The following is a 19,000-nucleotide window of genomic DNA, read 5'->3' as shown; positions in this document are numbered from 1 at the left end:
ACCTAGGCTAGATCAGTGTCCAGATACTCTCACACACACACAGCAGAGCTTTCTTACCTCATAGGAGGTCAACAGTAATCAAAGGTACAGAGCTCAACTGACACAGGAGGCCCACGTGCCCTGTAGAGCTCAGCTTTCCTACAGGCCTGCTTTTGCACCCAGGCCAGATCAGTGGGCCCAAATACTCTACCATACTCCATAGGCTATCTGCCTTCCAGGAGACCAAAATAACCAGAGACAGAGCCTGCCTGTCCCCCATGAGGTTTGCAAACCTCAGGTCACAGGAGACCTGCTCTATCCAGAAACACAAGAGGCCCACCCTAACTAGAGACAGCCTGTCTGCCTCCATGGAGACTGACTCTATCTGCTTCCAAAGAGGCCAGTAGTAGTCAGAGACACCCAGTCAGTTAACATCAGAGACAACTAGATGGCCAGAAGCAAGTGCAGGATTATAAGTGACAGAACCCAATGCAATCTGGCACCATAAGAACCCAGTTCTCTCACCATAGCAAGCCATGGATACTCCAAAGAACCTGAAAAACAAGATAATGACCCCAAATTCTATCTCATGAAGATGACAGGCCTTTAAGGAAGATATAAGGAACTCTCTTAAAGCAATACAGGAAAACACAGGTAAATGGGTAGAAGTACTTAAAGAAGAAACACATAAATCCCTTAAAGAAATACAGGAAAATACAATCAAGCAGGAGAAAGAAATGAAAAAAAAGTCTAAGAACTAAAAATTGAAGTATAAACAATAAAGAAAACACAAAGGGAGGCAACACTGGAGATGAAAAGAAATCAGTAGCTACAGACGAATCGCCATCAGAATAAAAGAGGTAGAAGAGAGAATCTCAGGCATAGAAGATACCATAGAGAATATTGACACATTGGTCAAAAAAAAATATAAAATGTAAAAACTCCTAACCCAAAATATCCAGAAAATTCAAGACACAATAAAAGGATCAAACTTAAGAATAACAGAAATAGAAGAGGATGAAGAATCCCAGCTCAAAGGGCCAGAAAACATCTTCAACACAATCATAGAAGAAAATGTCCCCAACCCAAAGAAAGAGATGGCCATAAATGTTCAGGAAGCCTACTGAACACCAAATAGATTAGACCAGAAAAAATATCCTCTCATCACATAATAATCAAAACATTGCCTGTGCCCCAGAGCTAAGGCTGTCTCACAGCTCTCCATATCCAAATTCTGCCCGGAGAGAGCTCCCAGGCGTGCTGTCCCGCCTAAGCTCACAGGTGAGACCACCATGTTTGCTCCAATAACTATTCAAAGAGGGACCAGAAAGGAGCCCGCAAGGCACAGGAACTGTGGAAACAGCGAGGGGCAGGTTCTTCCAGGTTTCCCTCAGTGCCCCAGAGCTAACCCTGTAACACAGTACTCCACACCCAAATCCTGCCCAGAAAGAACTGGTCTCCCAGGAGTGCTGACACACCTAAGATCACAGCTCTTTGCTGCCCATTTCCACACAGAGATTGCTGGTCTCCCATGAGTGCTGACACACCCAACAGCTCACAGGCCCACAGGAGGGACAATCTTCAGTCAGAGACAACAAGACCAACTAACACCAGAGATAACCAGATGGTGAGAGGCAAGTGCAAGAACCTAAGCAACAGAAACCAAGGCTACTTAGCATCATCAGAACTCAGTTCTCCCAACAGAGTGAACCCTGGTTACCCCAACATACCAGTAAAGCAAGACTCTGATTTAAAATCACATGTTAGGTAAACAATGAAAATCCCAAAGGAATTACAGGAAAACTCAACCAAACAGGTGAAAGAATTGAACAAAACCATCCTGAATCTAAAAATGGAAATAGAAACAATAAAGAAATCACAAAGGCAGACAACCCCAGAGATAGAAAACCTGGGAAAGAGATCAAGAGTCATAGATGCAAGCATCATCAACAGAATATAAGAGATGGAAGAGAGAATCTCAGGTGCAGAATATATCATAGAAAACATTGACACAACAGTTAAAATGCACAATGCAAAAAGATCCTAACCCAAAACATCCAGGAAAACCAGGACACACTGAGAAGTCCAAATCTAAGGAAAATAGGTATAGAAGAGAGTGAAGATTTTCAACTTGAAGGGCTAGAAAATATTTTCAACAAAATTATAGAAGAAAAATTTCCTAACCTAAAGAAAGGGATGCCCATAAACATACAAGGAGCCTTCAGAACTCCAAATAGACTGGACCAGAAAAAAAATTCCTCTCATCCCATAATATTCAAAATTCCAAATGCACAAAACAAAGAAAGAATATTAAAAGCAGTAAGAAAAAGTCAAGTAACACATAAAGGAAGACCTATCAGAATTACACCAGACTTCTCACCAGATAATATAAAAGCCAGAAGATCCTGAGCAGATGTCATACAGACCCTTAGAGAACACAAATGCCAGTTCAGACTACTATACCAAGCAAAACTCTCAATTACTATAGGTGGAGAAACCAAGATATTCCATGACAAAACCAAATTTACACAATATCTTTCCTCATATCCAGCCCTAAAATGGATAATAAATGGAAAACACCAACACAAGGAGGGAAACTACATCCTAGAAAGAAGCAAGAAAGTAATCTTCTTTCAAAAAACCCAAAAGAAGATAGCCATACAAATGTAATTGCAACTCTAAGAACAAAAATAATAGGAAGCAACAATCACAGGTCCTTAATACCTCTTAACATCAATGGACTCAATTCCTCAATAAAAAGACATAGACTAACAGATTGGACACGTAAAGAGGACCCAGCATTTTGCTGCACATAGCAAATGCACCTCTGTGACAAAGACAGAAACCTTCTTCTTAGCACCTTATGGCACCTTTTCCGAAATTGAGCATATAATCAGACATAAAACAAGCCTCAACGGATAGAAGATTGAAATAATCCCATGCATTATATCAGATCTTCAAAGAATAAAACTAGACTTCAATTACATAAAAAACAACAGAAAGCCCACATACTCATGGAAACTAAACAACTCTCTATTCAATGATAACTTGGTCAGGGAATGAATGAATGAATAAATAAATAAATAAATAAATAAATAAATAAATAACGAACATCTTAGAATTCACTGAAAATGAAGACACATCATATCCAAACTGATGAGACACAATGAAAGCTATGGTAAGAGGAAAACCATAGCACTAGCTGCCATCATAAAGAAACTGGAGATATCCCATATAAGCAACTTAGCACACCTGAAAGCTCTAGAACAGAAATAAGTAAATATACTTAAAATGAGTAGAAAAAGCTGAAGCCAACTAGGTAGAAACAAAGAAAATGATACAAAGAATCAACAAAGCCAAGAGATGGTTCTTTGAAAAAAAATCAACAAGATAAATCAACCTTTAGCCAAACTAGCTAAAGGGCACAGGGACCATATTCAAATTAAAAAAAATCAGAAATGAAAAGGGAGACACATCAACACAAACTAAGGAAATTAGAAAATCATCAGAACCTACTACAAAAGCCTATACTATATAAAACTGTAAAATCTAGATTAAATGGATGATTTTCTAGACAGATACCATGTACTAAGTTTCAATCAACATCAATTCTATCTAAACATTCCCATAAATTCTAAGGAAAGGGAAATAGTCATAAAAATCCTCTCAACAACAACAACAACAACAACACCAACACCAAAAACACCCATAAAAGGTCCAGGTGCAGGATGTTTTAGTTCAGAATTCTACCATACCTTCAAAGAAGAGATAATACCAATACTCCTCAAACTATTTCCTAAAATAGAAACAGAAAGAACACTACCTAATTCATTCTCTGACATCACAGTTACTCTGATATCTAAACCACACAAAGACCCAACAAAGAGAACTTCAGACCAATCTGGCCTATGAATATTGATGCAAAAATACTCAATAAAATTCTCACACACCAAATCCAAGAACACATCAAAACCGTTATTCACCAAGATCAAGTAGGCTTCATCTCAGAGATGCAGGGATGGTTCAATATATGAATATCCGTCAATGTAATACACTAGATTAACAAACTCAAGGAAAAAGGCCACATGATTATCTCATTAGATGGTGAAAAAGAACTTTGACAAAATACAGGAGTCATGTTAAAAGTTTGGTAGAGAGTAGGAATTCATGGCATAGACCGAAAAACAATAAAAGAAATATATAGCAAACCAACAGCCAACATCAAATTAATTGGATAGAAACTAAAAGCAATCCCACTAAAATCAGGGACAAGACAAGGTTGCCCACTCTCTCCCTATGCATTCAATATAGTACTAGACATTCTAACTAGAGCATTAGGCTGCTACCAGTTCTAGTTGCCCCTAGACCTTAAATGGCATTTGTCTCCTCTCCCCAAAGCCTGGCCAAAAAAGGCCCCTCTACCTCTTCCCCTCCTCTTCCTCCTGGGACCTGGAAGTCCCACCTTTTTTCCTTTGCCTATCAATTAGCTTCTGCCATCTTTATTGACACAATCAATCTCCTGGGTATATATCCAGAAGATGTTCCAACTGGTAAGAAGGACACATGCTCCACTATGTTCATAGCAGCCTTATTTATTTATTTTTATTTTTTTAATTTATTTTTTTATTAGGTATTTTCCTCGTTTACATTTTCAATGCTATCCCAAAAGTCCCCCATACCCACCCCCCCAATCCCCTACCCACCCACTCCCCCTTTTTGGTCCTGGGGTTCCCCTGTACTGGGGCATATAAAGTTTGCAAGTCCAATGGGCCTTATTTATAATAGCCAGAAGCTGGAAAGAACCCAGATGCCCCTCAACAGAGAAATGGATACAGAAAATGTGGTACATTTACACAATGGACTACTACTCAGGTATTAAAAGGAATGAATTTATGAAATTCCTAGGCAAATGGATGGACCTGGAGGGCATCATCCTGAGTGAGGTAACCCAATCACAAAGGAACTCACACAATATGTATTCACTGATGAAACTAACAACCATGCTGGACATAAAATTAACTCAAACAAATCAGTAGCCTTCCTCTACACAAAGAATAAATGGGCTGAGAATGATTTTAGAGAAACCACATCCTTCACAGTAGTAACACATAATATTATATATATTGGTGTGATTCTAACCAAGGAAGTGAAAGATCTGTATGACAAACTTCAAATTTCTGAAGAAAGAAATCTAAGACCTCATAAGATGGAAAGATATCCTATGCTCATGGATTGGCAGGATTGACATAATAAAATGACCATCTTACCAAAAGCAATCCACACATTCAATGCAGTCTCCATCAAAATTGCAACTCGATATTTCCCAGAGATTGTAAGAGAAATTCCCAAATTCATCTGAAATAACAAAAACCACAGGATAGTGAAAACTATTCTCAACAGTAAAAGAACTTCTGAGGTAATCAGCATCCCTGACCTCAAGCTGTACTATAGAGAAATAGTGATAAAAACTACATGTATGGTTACAGAGATAGATAGGGAGATAACTGGAGTAGAATTGAGGACCCAGAAATAAATCTACCTACCTATGGTCACTTGATCTTTGACAAAGAAGCCAAAACCATCCAGTGGAAAAAGAACATTTTCAATGCATGGTGCTGGTTTAACTGGTGATTGGCATATAGAAGAATGCAAATTGATCTATTCTTACCTCCTTGTACAAAGCTCAAGTCGATGTGGACCAAAAGCGTCTACATAAAACCAGATATGGTTAATCTAATAGAAGAGAAAATGGGAAAGAACCTTGAACACATCAGCACAGGGGAGAATTTCCTGAACAGAACACCAGTGGCTCAGGCTCTAAGATCAACAACTGACAAATGGAACCTCAAAAATGAAAAATCTTCTCTAAGGCAATGGACACTGTCAATAGGACAAAATGGCAATCTACCAATTGGGAAGAGCTTTCCCAACCCTCCATCCAGTAGAGGGATAATTACTAAAACATGTAAAGAGCTCAAGATGTTATTTAGACTCCAGTGAGCCAAATGACCCTATTAAAAATGGGGTACAGATCTAAACAAAGAATTGTCAACTGAGGAATCATGGATAGTCTAGAAGCACCTAAAGAAATATTCAACATTTTTAATCATCAAGGAAATGCAAATCAGAAAGACTCTGAGATTCCACCTCACACCAGTCAGAATGGCTAAGATTAAAAACTCAGGTGACAGCAGATGCTGGAGAGGATGTAGAAAAAGGGGAACACTCCTCCATTGCTGATGGGATTGTAAGCTGGTAAAAAAACACTTTGGGAAACAATCTGGTGGTTCCTTAGAAAACTGGAAATAGCTCTATCTTAAGACCCAGCAATACCACTTCTGGGCATATACCCAAAAGTTGCTTCAACATATTACAGGGACACATGCTCCACTATGTTCATAGCAGCCTTATTTATCATAGCCAGAAGCTGAAAACAACCCAGATGTCCCTCAATGGAAGAATGGATATAGAAAATGTGGTACATTTACACAATGGAGTACTACTCAGCTAGTTAAAATCAATGACTTCCTGAAATTTTCAGGCAAATGGATGGAATGAGAAAATATCATCCTGAGTGAGGTAACACAGACACACAAGGCCATGCATGGCATGTACTCACTAACAAGTGGGTATTCACCTAATATGTACAGAATATCTAGGATAAAACCCACAGAACTCAAAAAGGTTAAGCAGAAGGTCCCAGGTGAGGATGCTTCAATCCCACTTGAGAGTGAGAAGAAAATAATCACAAGAGGCAGAGGGAGAAAGGGACCTCGATGAGAGAGGGGAGGGGGAAAGAGGAACCTGATTAGGAATGGGGGAGGGAGACAGGAGAGAAGTTCTGAGGGGCAGCAGAATGAATGGAAATATGAAACCTCAGGGGGTGGGAAGTGGGGAACCCTCTGGAAAGTTCCAGAGACCTGACAGTTGAGAGACTGTCAGAACTCAAAGAGAAGGACCTCATATGAAAAGCCCAACAGTGGGGAGTTGGACTAGTGGACTAATGGACTAGTGGGATTAAGTGGGCTAGTGAGTCCATCTCCAGTAAAAAGACAGGGCATCAAGTGGAAAGAGAGTGTTGCCATCCCATAGTCAAAAATTCTGACTCAGAATTGTTCCTGCCTAAAAGATCCATAGGCACAACAAGATATTTTATATTTGTGACTATTGTGAAGAGTGTCATTTCCCTAATTTCTTTTTCAGCCTCTTTATTTTTTGAGTGGAGGATGGCTACTGATTTGTTTGAGTTAATTTTATATCCAGCCACTTTGCTGAAGTTGTATATCAGCTTTAGGAATTCTCTGGTGCAATTTTTTTGGGTCAATTAAGTATACTATCATATCATCTGCAAATAGTGACATTTTGATTTCTTCCTTTCCAATTTGTATCCCTTTGACCTTTTTTTGTTGTCTGATTGCCTTGGCTAGGAATACAAGTACTATATTGAATAGATAGGGAGAGAGTAGGAAGTCTTGTCTAGTCACTGATTTTCGTGGGATTGCTTCAAGTTTCTCTCCTAAACTCAATGTTTAATGTTGGCTACTGTTGCATATTGCTATTCCTGTATATTGCTTTTACTATGTTTAGGTATGGGTCTTGAATTCCTGATCTTTTTAACATGAAGAGGTGTTGAATTTTATTTTACTTTATTAAATATAACATTTATTGCTTAAGTGGTTTGATGCAGAACAGCTTTCTTTTCATTCTGAATTTGGAAGTTCTACACAACTGAGTACAAAGGGGAAAAAAAGTACCAAAACAAAACTTGTGATTCTGTTCATGTGGCATAATCCATTTTTGTACATACATGTAGCAGCTGTTTTTAAGTTCCCTTTAGAAAATATGAATTCTACAGTTATTATAGTTTCCTGTTTAATTCATGGACTGAAGTCATTAGGATCAACTTTTTTCTTGAAGAAAGAGAAGAAAAGAAAGAGGCAAATGCAGGATGATCAGTCTGAAACTGGTATCTGATTCATGGAGCTTCCACAGAGCTGCTTGGAATACAGCCTCATGAGATCTTTCTGGTTTGTTTCACAGCCATGTATTTTATATCAGCATTGTGTCCATTAAACAAGACAAAACAACAACAAGAGAAAATATGAAACATATATAAAAAGCCCTGAGGAAAAGAGAATCAAATATAATGTATACAAACAAATTAGCTGGACATACAAACTAACACTATGATTCACCCAGCATTTGAACAAATCACAAACTTCACAGTTTAGTATTGGTGGAGGAAGGAGGGTAGGACAACAAACAAATAATTCATCTTCCAGTCTCACTAATACAATGTGGCAAGACCTTATTAACTATGAAGGAAAAGATGAGACTAAATAAAGCTTTAAATCGATAGTGATTATTGCCAGTTGCAGCCCTGGCTATGGCCGCTGCTGGGAGCAATCCCTGCTACATCTTACTGCAGCATAGAGTTCAGTCATTGCTTCTCCCCACAGTATCATGAGTTTAGTGTGGAAATTTGTAAATAAAACCAAAACACAAGAAACCCCAAATAATAACAATGAAATAACAACAACAAGTGTAGTGATAATAATTTTTAAAAATTAAGGGATGTAGGAGCTGGGTTTAAGGTAGAAGACCATGGGATCAATGGTTCTGATTTCTCTCTCTACAGTTAAATAAAATCTCAATTTTAAACTGGTCCATGCATCTCTAATACAGTTAAAAATCATATATATCTCAGTATTTTTCATACATATATCACTTTCATTGAAGTCAGGGTGGTTGGGTTTTAGCCATTAGAAACTGGTGGATAAAAGGGTACGCACATCTCGGGGCACATATCTTAGCAGAGGAGCATATGGAGCCACGGTGTAAGAAGAAGAAGAGGAGCAGAGACAGGCCTCTCCGAGGGAAGTCTTGAGGCTCTGCAGGCAAGGGACAAACACAGAGTTCTAGTCGCAGTGTGACTCAGGCATCCTTGGGTCTCGGCTAAAGGACAGGGTGCTGAACGGAGCTCAGCTACAGTAGGAACAGTTTCTTTTTGCTGATGAGGGAGGCCTACTGTTAGTACAGAACACTCAGGAACTAAATGAACCCTGTCTTTGTACATAAGAGGCTTGGGCCAGTTAGTGATTCAAAAGCGCTCCTTTCTTCAAGCAGTAACCTAACACTGCGGGAAGGTGAATGCAACCCTCTCATCTAAACCTTGCACACGTGCTTCATTAAGTTCATCACTGGCATTAGTATCTCATTGCTTCTCAAATAACAGTAGTAACATAGCTGGGGGAAGGCTTTGATCCAGCTTTGCAGGAAGACTGGGATGCAAATTGACTATGAGGTGCCTCAGGTATTGCCTGGTGTCTCGGAAGCCTGCTCACCACAACTTGTGCATCCTTGCTCTCCCCTCTGGACCATTCCATGGTCACATTTGGAGGACCACTCCTGGCCCCTGCTGGAATCTACAGTCATGGAAGAAGGACTTGTCTGAGTACAGTAGAAGAGCCATCACTGGTGTGCCACCAGAAGTTTCAGTCACACAGTAAGCAGGGACCAGGAAGCAGTACAGGTCACCCAGGACAAATATTGCCCATTTGTTCCTGCTGAATACAGAGCCCAGTGAACTGATGAAATAATAATAATTAATAATAATATCAATATTAATAACATACACCAAATGGAAAGAAGGGAAAATTGATATATGACCTCCAGGCATGTCCTCCATAGGCTATGGTTTCTTGGGAGGTCACTTTTCTCTGTAAATTAAAAATTTGAACACTAACTATTTCTAACATAGAGAGAGTTGAAACATACATGAGGTTAACGATAGACTCTTTCCTGACTTTGGCTCACACCACACAGGAACCCTATATCAATCATATCCATTAATAACAAAGGCCAGGTCATGGCTCCACTACTACATAAACCAGAGAATACAGGCATAGCTTGGAAATCAGCTTCACACTTTCTTCCCTCCTCATTTATATGAAATTCACATAATTTTCTTCTAGGTATTGGCTTCAGGATCCAAGGGAAAGGTTTTCTGCTTTCAGCTCACAGAACAAACAGTACTATCACAGATTCACAAAAACAAATATAAAAGGTAATGTTAATGCTTAATTGGAAAGAGCCTCTGAAAAATTCATTAAAATATGTTTTGTTAAAATGACATGTGTTTTTGGAGGGGGACACCCACGATGGCATGGAAGGACCCATATGTAGTTAAGGCACCGAAGCTGGCTGTACTGGGGCCATGTACTGGGTAAGGCCATGGCACGAGCTGGTTGGCCACAGGCTTACTTCTCCCTCTCCCCCTTCCCTCCCCTCCCCCTCCTCCTCTCTCCATACAGCTGAGAAAACCTTGTGAAATCTACATTTGGGATGCTCTGCTAGCTTTGTCTGTGTGTTGATGGAGACAGGGCAGGCCGTTATTCAATGCCCAGGAGCTTCGAGGCACCAGGCCACCAGGATTGAGGCAGGCCTCTTGCCACACAGCTCCAGCAAATCTTGCACCATGGCTGCTGGACTCTGGGGGGGGGTCTGTTTCACCTGGAGACACCTGCTCTTTGGGGCACTGGGCTCAGCTGTCTGCTCTGCTGCAACTTTCTCTTCCTGGCTACATTTCTTCCCAGAATTGGCCAAGCTCTTTCTGCCTCCTGGTGATAGCCACATGGTTGCTGGTGCTAGGAGATGATTAGACCTCATTCTTTAAGTCAGGGTTGTTAGCACTGTGGGTGGACTCTTCCTTACTGTCCTCCTCAGACAGCTCATCCTTGTTGCTGTCTTTCTCATGGTGCTTGCTTGTGCCTGGCTTTCTGGCATTGGGACTGGGTTTTATGTTTCTAAGAAGTTATTGCTAAGAAACTCCATTTTCTGCCTCAACTGATAGTCCCTTGCTACAGCTGTCATCTGCATGGAGAAGGATTTGGTTCTGCTGAACCCTTTTGGTCTCTTGGCATCACTCCTTTACCCTGTTTCCTTTGTTCTATTGAGGAACAGACAAGGACTGGGCCCAAATGTGGGCAGGGTCACACGTCAAAGCCACTGCTTCTGGAGCACAGAGTTGGAACAACCTTTTATGTAACATCAAGTCCACTTACGTTCCCCACTTTTGCATCTACATGAACAGAGTTTTCAGAAACTAGCTTTCTAACTTGTGATGCTGAGTTGTGTCAAATGCTTTTCAGCATCTAATGAAATGATCGCCAGAGCCTTACCAATACAGATATAGATGCTTGCAGCCAACCATGGGACAGAACACTGCGACCCCAACGGAGGAGTTAGGGAAAGGTCTGAAGGAGCTGAAGGGGTTTGCAGCCACAAAGGAAAAACAACAATATCAACCAACTAGACACCCCCCCCACTCCAAAAACTAAGCAACACAATTAAAAAATTGGATACATAGATAAACAGAGACTTCTCAATAGAGGAATCTCTAATGAGTGAGAAGCACTTAAAGCAGTTTTCAACATCCTTAGTCAGCAGGGAATACAAATCAAAATGACCCTGAGATTCTACCTTACATCAATCATAATAGCAAAGATAAAAAATCTCAAGAGAAAACACATTCTGGTGAGAATATGGAGAAAAGGGAACACAATTTCATAGCTAGTGGGATTGCAAACTTGTGGGTTATATCAAGGATATTCTGTATATTTTGGCTAATATCCACTTCTCAATGAGTATATACCATGCATGTCTTTTTGGTTTTGAGTTACTTCATTCAGAATGACATTTTCTAGTTGCATCTATTTGCCTACAAAATTCATGATGTCTTTCTTTTTAATACCTGAATAGTATTTCATTCTGTAAATGAACTACATTTTCTGTATCCATTCTTTGGTTGAGGGACATTTGGTTGCATCCAGTTTCAAACTATTGCAAATAAAGCTGTTATGAACATAGTGGAGCATGTGTCCTTCTGGTATGGTGGAACATCTTTTGGATATATGCCCAAGAGTAATATAGTTGTGTCTTCAGGTAGAACTATTTTCACTTGCTCCAGGGCACCAGGCTCTGTCACTAGCTGCAGCTCTTCCCCCCCCCCCAATAGCTTTGTGGCCATTAGTCACATAAGGGCAACACCCCACCCACCTCCACATGTAGAGGAGTGACCTGTGGTCATATAGACTCAAGACAAATCTCCATGCTAATGAGGTACACAGAGGCCTGGAGGACTTAGCCAATAAGCTTTCCTTCCCAGATCATGTTCCCTGCAAAAGGTATTTAATCTCAGGTCCACCCTGAGAAGTGGGGTATGGTTTTACACATCCACTTTCCACCATGGCAATAAATTCTTAAAATGTCTCTTTTCATTGGGATTCACTGTGGGAAGCCATGGAGATAGATGGCTTTTGCCTACAGAGACACTATTCAGTCTCCCATAGAAGGCCTCCCTGTACTCCCTGCCATGACCACCAAGCCAAGCCCAAGCTCGCAGTCATCAATACCAGGAATCTCCTAGAGGGACCAGCAGGAGTTCCCCCTCACCCTCAGCCCTGGGCTAGATCCAGTTCACAGGTCCTCACTCTGTTCTTAGCTCTTCCATGGCATCCAGAGGTGCCTGGATGTCCAAGAGCCTGAGAACCAGATGGCCCAGCCTTTTTGTAGGATGTCCCCAAGCCAGCTCCAGCTGTCTCATGCTTCAGACTATGCTTTTCAACCCCCAGAGTGGTGTCCCATGGTTTAGCTATGTCCTAACACCTACCTGGTGACAGTATCATCCCAGCATCCTGTGCCTACCTTCCCAAATGACTGTGCCCTGTGGTGGAACAGACACAGGACCCATAACCCTACAGTGCATGATATGTACTTAAAATGGATATTAGCCAAAATGTTCAGCATATCCACTCTACATTCTACAGACCCAAAAAAGTTAAATGAGAAGGAAGGCACAAGCTAGGATGCTTGAATCTTCTGTAGAAAGGGGAGAAATATAGTCCTAGGAGGCAGAAGGGAGGGAACTGGGTGGGAGAGGGGATATGAATTGGGGATGGTTAGTATCAAATGTGAGGGGAGACAAGAGAGAGGGCCAGAGGGTCAGGAGAATGAATAGAAATTGGTGAATGGATGTGATGGGGACATTGTGACATCTTTAGGATGTACCAGAGACCTAGGATGGGGGAGGCCTCCAGAGTCTATAGAGTGACCTTAGCTGAGACTATCAGTGGAAATATGAGACCTGATGTGGCCACTGCCTGTAGCCTGGCAGGATCCCCACTGGAGGAATAAGAACTCAAGCCCACCTCCAAAACTTTTTACCCAAAATTTGTCCTGCCCAAAAGAAATGCAGTGACAAAGATGGAGCTGAGAAGTAAGAGAATGGCCAACCAATAACTGGTCCAACTTGAGATCAATCCCAAGTGCAAACACTAACCCCTGATACTATTAATGATACCTTTTTATGCTTGCAGACAGGAGCCTAGTGTTACTGTCCTCTGAGAGGTTCCATCCAGCAGCTGACTGAAAGAGATAGAGCCCACAGCTAAACATTGGACAGAGTGGAATCTCATGGAAGAGATGGGGGAAGGTTCAGGAGCTCTGGAGGGGATAGGAACTCCACAGGAAGACCAACAGTGTCAATTAACCTGGACGCTTGGGGACTCTCAGAGACTGAACCTCCCGCTTTAGAGCACACATGGGCTGGACCTACCCCTCTGCACATATGTAGCTGAAGTGCAGCTTGGTCTTCATATGGGTCCCCCAACAAATGTAGTGAGGGTTGTCCCTAAAGCTGTTGCATGTCTGTGGGTCCCATTACCCTAACTTAGCTGCCTTGTCTGGCCTCAGTGGGAGAGGATACACCTAACTCTGCAGAGATGTGATATTCTGGGGTGGGGAAATAGCCAGAAGACCACACCCTCTCAGAGGAGAAAGGGAAGGCAAATGAGGGGAGAGTCTGTGTGAGGGGGGGACTATGAGGAGGTAGGGTAATGATCAGATTAAAGTGAATAAATAAACAAATCATTGGGAAAATGATGTAAAGAGACACACATCCACTCAAGTCCTTCATTTTGTCTTCAAAATACATGCCCCAAAATGACATTTAAAGACTTTCTTTTCTATATATAAAACTTTCATTATATTTTCTTTGCTTTTAAATACTTGTTTTTGTTTTTGGAAATAAGTTATTACCATAAAGGGATTAGACAAAAGTTCTTCCTAGATAAAACTACAAGCATATTGGGAATTTAAGATTATAATTTTGAAACAATTTTATAGACTTTATAGGCCATTATGTTCATCTGGGTATCTATTTCAGTTGCAGAACATTTTCCTGGCATGCTTAAAGTCTTGGTCTTGGGGTCAATAAATAGTACCACTGAAAAAACTTCAAATTAACATTTATTATGTATCTTTTTTCTTCTTGGAATGAAAACAATAGGGCATTACTAAGTAATGAGTTGCAAATTACATATGGATAGAAGTAATATGGATATTTCTTTTTTTTTTCTTTCTTTTTTTTTTTTTTTGGTTTTCCGAGACAGGGTTTCTCTGTGTAGCCCTGGCTGTCCTGGAACTCACTTTGTAGACCAGGCTGGCCTCGAACTCAGAAATCCTCCTGCCTCTGCCTCCCGAGTGCTGGGATTAAAGGCGTGCGCCACCACGCCCGGCTGCAATATGGATATTTCTTAATGTTTTATAATTATGTAAGAAAAATATTGGTTACCATCTCAGCACCCCCTAAATCTTACCATAATAATATCTCTCACATTATTAAAGCATTATCAGTTACTTAGTACTAGTTTATGATTAAACTATTATAATTGATTTATGTATGCTAAATTATTGGAGCTGAACTATTTTAAAGTATCTGAATCTAAATTTACTAGTCATTTTACCATGGTTGCATTAGAAAGATTGGGTTTGCTCCTTTGCCATGAAACTGGTGGCAATAAGCTAGAAACTTTGATTTTTCCCTTCAAAAATATATAATCTTTGCAACATTAGTTATAACTAGGTCATATTATACACATTCATATCAATGAATAACCATATAGCACTAAAATCTTAGCTGGTCACACCACACAGCTTCTTATCAAGGATGATAGTGCAATACTAAGTAGCTAACAGGTCACAACATACCCCTTTTTTATCAAGGAATCACTGTGTGCAGGTCTTACTATGAGGGAAGAACTAGTAATATTGTGCACTGCCTGTTTTCATCACTGATACCATATGAATGTCACATTAAACAAAAAATGAAAATCACAGTCATTTTACCAGAGAAACGCAACGTGGAACAAAGTCAAAGGAACTTTGTATGGATCCTAGAGACCATGTTATGTTCTGAAACAAATTTTATTACAAAGAGCTATGCATACAACTTCTGCTGCTATATATACTAGACAGGTCCAAAGTGAGTGTGTTCTTCGTTGTCAAAGATAATTATTCACATAAACTAAGAGTACTATGTGCTATCACCACAGCATTTTCCCTGCTACTGGAGAGACCTGAAAAGTGTTAGACACTTAGCTCTACTCATTGCCTACAGAGGAAGACAGGGCAATCAATGGATGTATTTTAAATATAATAGTTTTTAGAGTGAATTGCAGACAGGTAATCCTAAATTTTTGGATTTTAAACATTTTAGATTCTAAAAAATATAACTAGGGTGTTAGATATCCACTTTATCTTTAAATATGAAAAACACAATGGTCCACACAAACCAGTTGTGTTCCCTTTTCACCTTAGTATTTGCTTTATTTACATTTACATTTTTTTATGAGAGAAGGAGGAATTTTCCTTGTATCTTTTGACAGAAGATTTACTTTTGGAAAGGATCAGGGTTATAAAATTATGTGAAGTCTGTGGACTTTATAGCAAGATTATTCAGTATCTTGTATTAGTTTTGCAGCCATATATTACCAGGAATATGACTGTAGCAAATGCAAGGCAAGTATGTCTACAAGCATTCACTTCCCTTATTAGACAAGTAGGCCTTCTCAAAGGAACTGTAAAGTGCAGTTCAAATCAGCTTATACATGAGTGACAATGTGTCAATCTCAAATAGAGTAAAATCCTACTGACAGTACAAAAGTATAAAGAAGCTGAAGGGATCTCTGCACACAATGTACTCACTCAGGCTAGATCTCACTGTGAGGTGCTTGAGTTTTTCACCTAGATTTAAAAGAAATGGACTTTAAAATCACAAGTACATAATTTCTGTCATTGAAACAGTTTATATTTTTGTCTGAGATAATTAATTTTGATGAAGCTGTGATCTCTTAACTCTTAATAAATAACACATTTACAAGAATAAAGGAATTATCTGCAATCATCCCTCCTTCTTTAAAGTTATTTGCATCTAAAATCTGTCAAGTAAAGAGCAGCATCTTGGTCTTTTCCCTTAGGCTTCATGGCTTCACTATGATTTTTGTTTTCCCATTCTTTATTTTACTCATCCATTAAAAAATTCTATTATGGTCTGTTGTAGTCTGAGGGATAAGACAATTACTCAGAAGCATATAACTGGGTAATATATTATCCGTTTATTGAGAAATGAAAAATTTTCTCATTTAAGAAATCCACTACCCAACCTGCATTGTTGGATTTATACTGATCATTGTCTACTGAACAACATTAATAATTATTAATATAATTAATAGATTTGTTTATCCAGGGTCAGGACACATTGCAACATTTGTGAGCTCAAATGTTCATTAGTGATTCTTCTTACAGAGAAGTTATAAAATCATATATTGTAATGGTGTTGGCAGAAGAAAAACAATTAAAGAGCATATAGTTTTATTTTAATGTTTTTATTTTCTTTTTGGATATAGAGGAAATTATAACTTTTTCTCTAAAGCCGTCTTCCTAGTAGGCTTCTCTATCTTGGACATGGAAAGCCATTGCAATGTCTGTCTGCAATCTTCAGACTGGGCTTGTAGCACACAGATTTTAAGTCATCTCCAGAGCTTATGCTTGCAGACAAGAGTTAAGAGTCTAGCATTACTGTCCTCTGAGAGGCTCAACCCAGCAGATGAAAATGAGAAAATAAGATGAGAAATTGAGTTTAGCTTTATATCATCTCATATAAAGAGAAATACCCCTTTCATATAAAGAGAAACACAGTATCCCTCAAGGGCAGAAGTTATCATAGCAAGCTAAAGTATATAAGACTCTCTATCATTTATGTTATAGACATTTACTGTTTTTAATAAATCTTGATCAGACATCACTGAAATATTTTTCAATGAGGCTTTAACTTTTAGTGTCTTCAGTGTTCATTTTATCATGATTCTTGCTGTGTCATTTTAGTGGTCTGAGACAGCTGATTACTTTCAAGAGCTTATTAATTTACTACCCTTACATATATCCAAGGTGTTGTGTGGTCACCTTGACCAGCTTCAACATAAAGCCACTGTCTCTCTGTCTGGAAGCATTTAACTTTATTGCTTTGCATCCACTGATCTTCTTATATTGTTCTGTGTCTGTATACTTTGCATTTACATATTGTACATTCAGAGTGGTGACCAATCTCTCTTGATCACAGGGAAATCCCATTGCTTTGGTACCTATGTCTGTGGAGATGTGTTTTGTTTTGTCATGAGTCAGCTACCAACATTAACAAGAGCCATTGATGATTATTTTATTAACACCACTAGGAGTTTTAAGTCAGAAGTTCCTCAACTCAACTATGGGCATTAGAAAGTACATGACAATAAATTAACTTTTGAGGATACTAAGTTGTATAAAGCACTTTGCTTAAGCCTCTTCTTACTGAAAACACATCAACATTTTGGGCTGTGTTTCTGAGTAACTTGATGTTGCCTGCTTAATCACAGTTGAAGTGGAAACAGAGAAAAGGTTTCCACTTTCTCTGTATTTTGTGTTTTACTGTGTTTGCTGTCTTACTGTGTGTCCCTAAGTATGAAATCTAAAAGGGTAAAAACCAGAGTAATATTTTTACCACTTTAAAAGTGTGAAATATTCAAAAGGAAATGGCAAAATGAATCTAGAAATTGCCATGGATAATGACATTGTGAAGAATAAGATGGGAGGCAGAGAGAGAGATTCTACAGCTGTATATACTTTCTGTGTATCATCCACCATGACATTCAGATATAAAAAGAAATAAGTGCATTGATGGTACTTACTGTTTCATAGTGGTATCAATATCAGGACCATATATTTGTGGTGATGTTAGATATGCATGAAGGGGTAAGAATACACCAACCAATACATCTCCATCCTGGAATATAGCGTCTGCCATGCCCAGAGAGCATCCTGGGTTTATTGGCTCACAGGAAGCTACAGGAAAATGCAGGAACAACAACACAGAAACAAAAATCAACATTATTCCTTGCAAAATGCTATGCCTGGCCAGAAATTCAACCCACAAAATCATCACATCATGCACAATTGAATGTGTTCATGTATATGGACACTTATATGTTATATGTGTTGTAGGCTGGAGAATCCACTCATATTCCATGAATCCATTCCTTCCTCCTTGCTGCAGTCCCCCAAGAGAAATCTCCAAAATTTCTACCCTCAGGTTTCACATCTGAGGTACTCTGCACAGGTAGCACAAACAAGTTGAGAAAATATGCCTGAGGTTCATCCCTGTTAGGGTGATGATAATGCATGTTCAAAAATAGCAAAACCACAGGGATCAACTCAACTTGGGTAGATTGACTCTCATATTATGTATAAACACCATTTGAAATAAAGTAAGTGAGTCATGTCAGTGACTCAAACCAAGTTGGGAGATAAATGATGTAAAAAAAAAAAACAATTAAAAGAGAGACATATGGAACTATGTATCTAAATATCCAAGGTTTATAAGGACTTAACATAAATCTTATATCTAATAGAGTCACATAGTACACTCAGTGTGTGGTCCATGGGTGTTTATATGACATTTATATGTATAGAATTCTCTGCCAGTGTGTGCATTCTCCGTTGCCTGGACAACCAAGAAATAAATCTAGGATACTCAAATCCATCTGTCTGTCATCATCTGTGTATATGTTAAATTGAGTGGTTTTTCTATACATATTAACCTCTTCAGTTCCCATGATTCAAAATCACTAAGTAGTGAATAGTGATTATA

The 19,000-nt window shown here is 39.3% G+C and overlaps 1 protein-coding gene across 7 annotated transcripts in view; it reads right to left on the bottom strand.

Annotated features, from left to right (window-relative positions):
• LOC110312732 (vomeronasal type-2 receptor 116-like) overlaps positions 1 to 18,397 on the bottom strand; it is a 51,502-nt gene extending 33,105 nt beyond the window's left edge. The window contains exons 1-2 of one of the 7 annotated variants that reach the window (XM_085832841.1): positions 18,042 to 18,397; positions 5,247 to 5,334 (exon numbers count right to left, since the gene is read on the bottom strand). Coding sequence is in view for 1 of the 7 variants with exons in the window: in XM_085832840.1 (XP_085688966.1) it covers positions 18,042 to 18,292 (251 nt within the window). In the remaining 6 variants the exon portion in view is untranslated. Of the gene's footprint in view, positions 1 to 4,703; positions 9,567 to 13,339; positions 13,404 to 18,041 lie in introns of those variants that run through there. The other 6 variants (XR_015045873.1, XR_015045872.1, XR_015045874.1 and 3 more) reach the window with 6 other exon arrangements.
• Between the last annotated feature and the right edge of the window lie 603 nt (positions 18,398 to 19,000).

Source organism: Mus caroli, unplaced genomic scaffold, assembly GCF_978045245.1.
Source record: "Mus caroli unplaced genomic scaffold, Mus_caroli_1 scaffold_18, whole genome shotgun sequence".
Lineage (NCBI taxonomy): Eukaryota > Metazoa > Chordata > Mammalia > Rodentia > Muridae > Mus > Mus caroli.
This window is presented reverse-complemented; position numbering and strand designations above follow the sequence as displayed.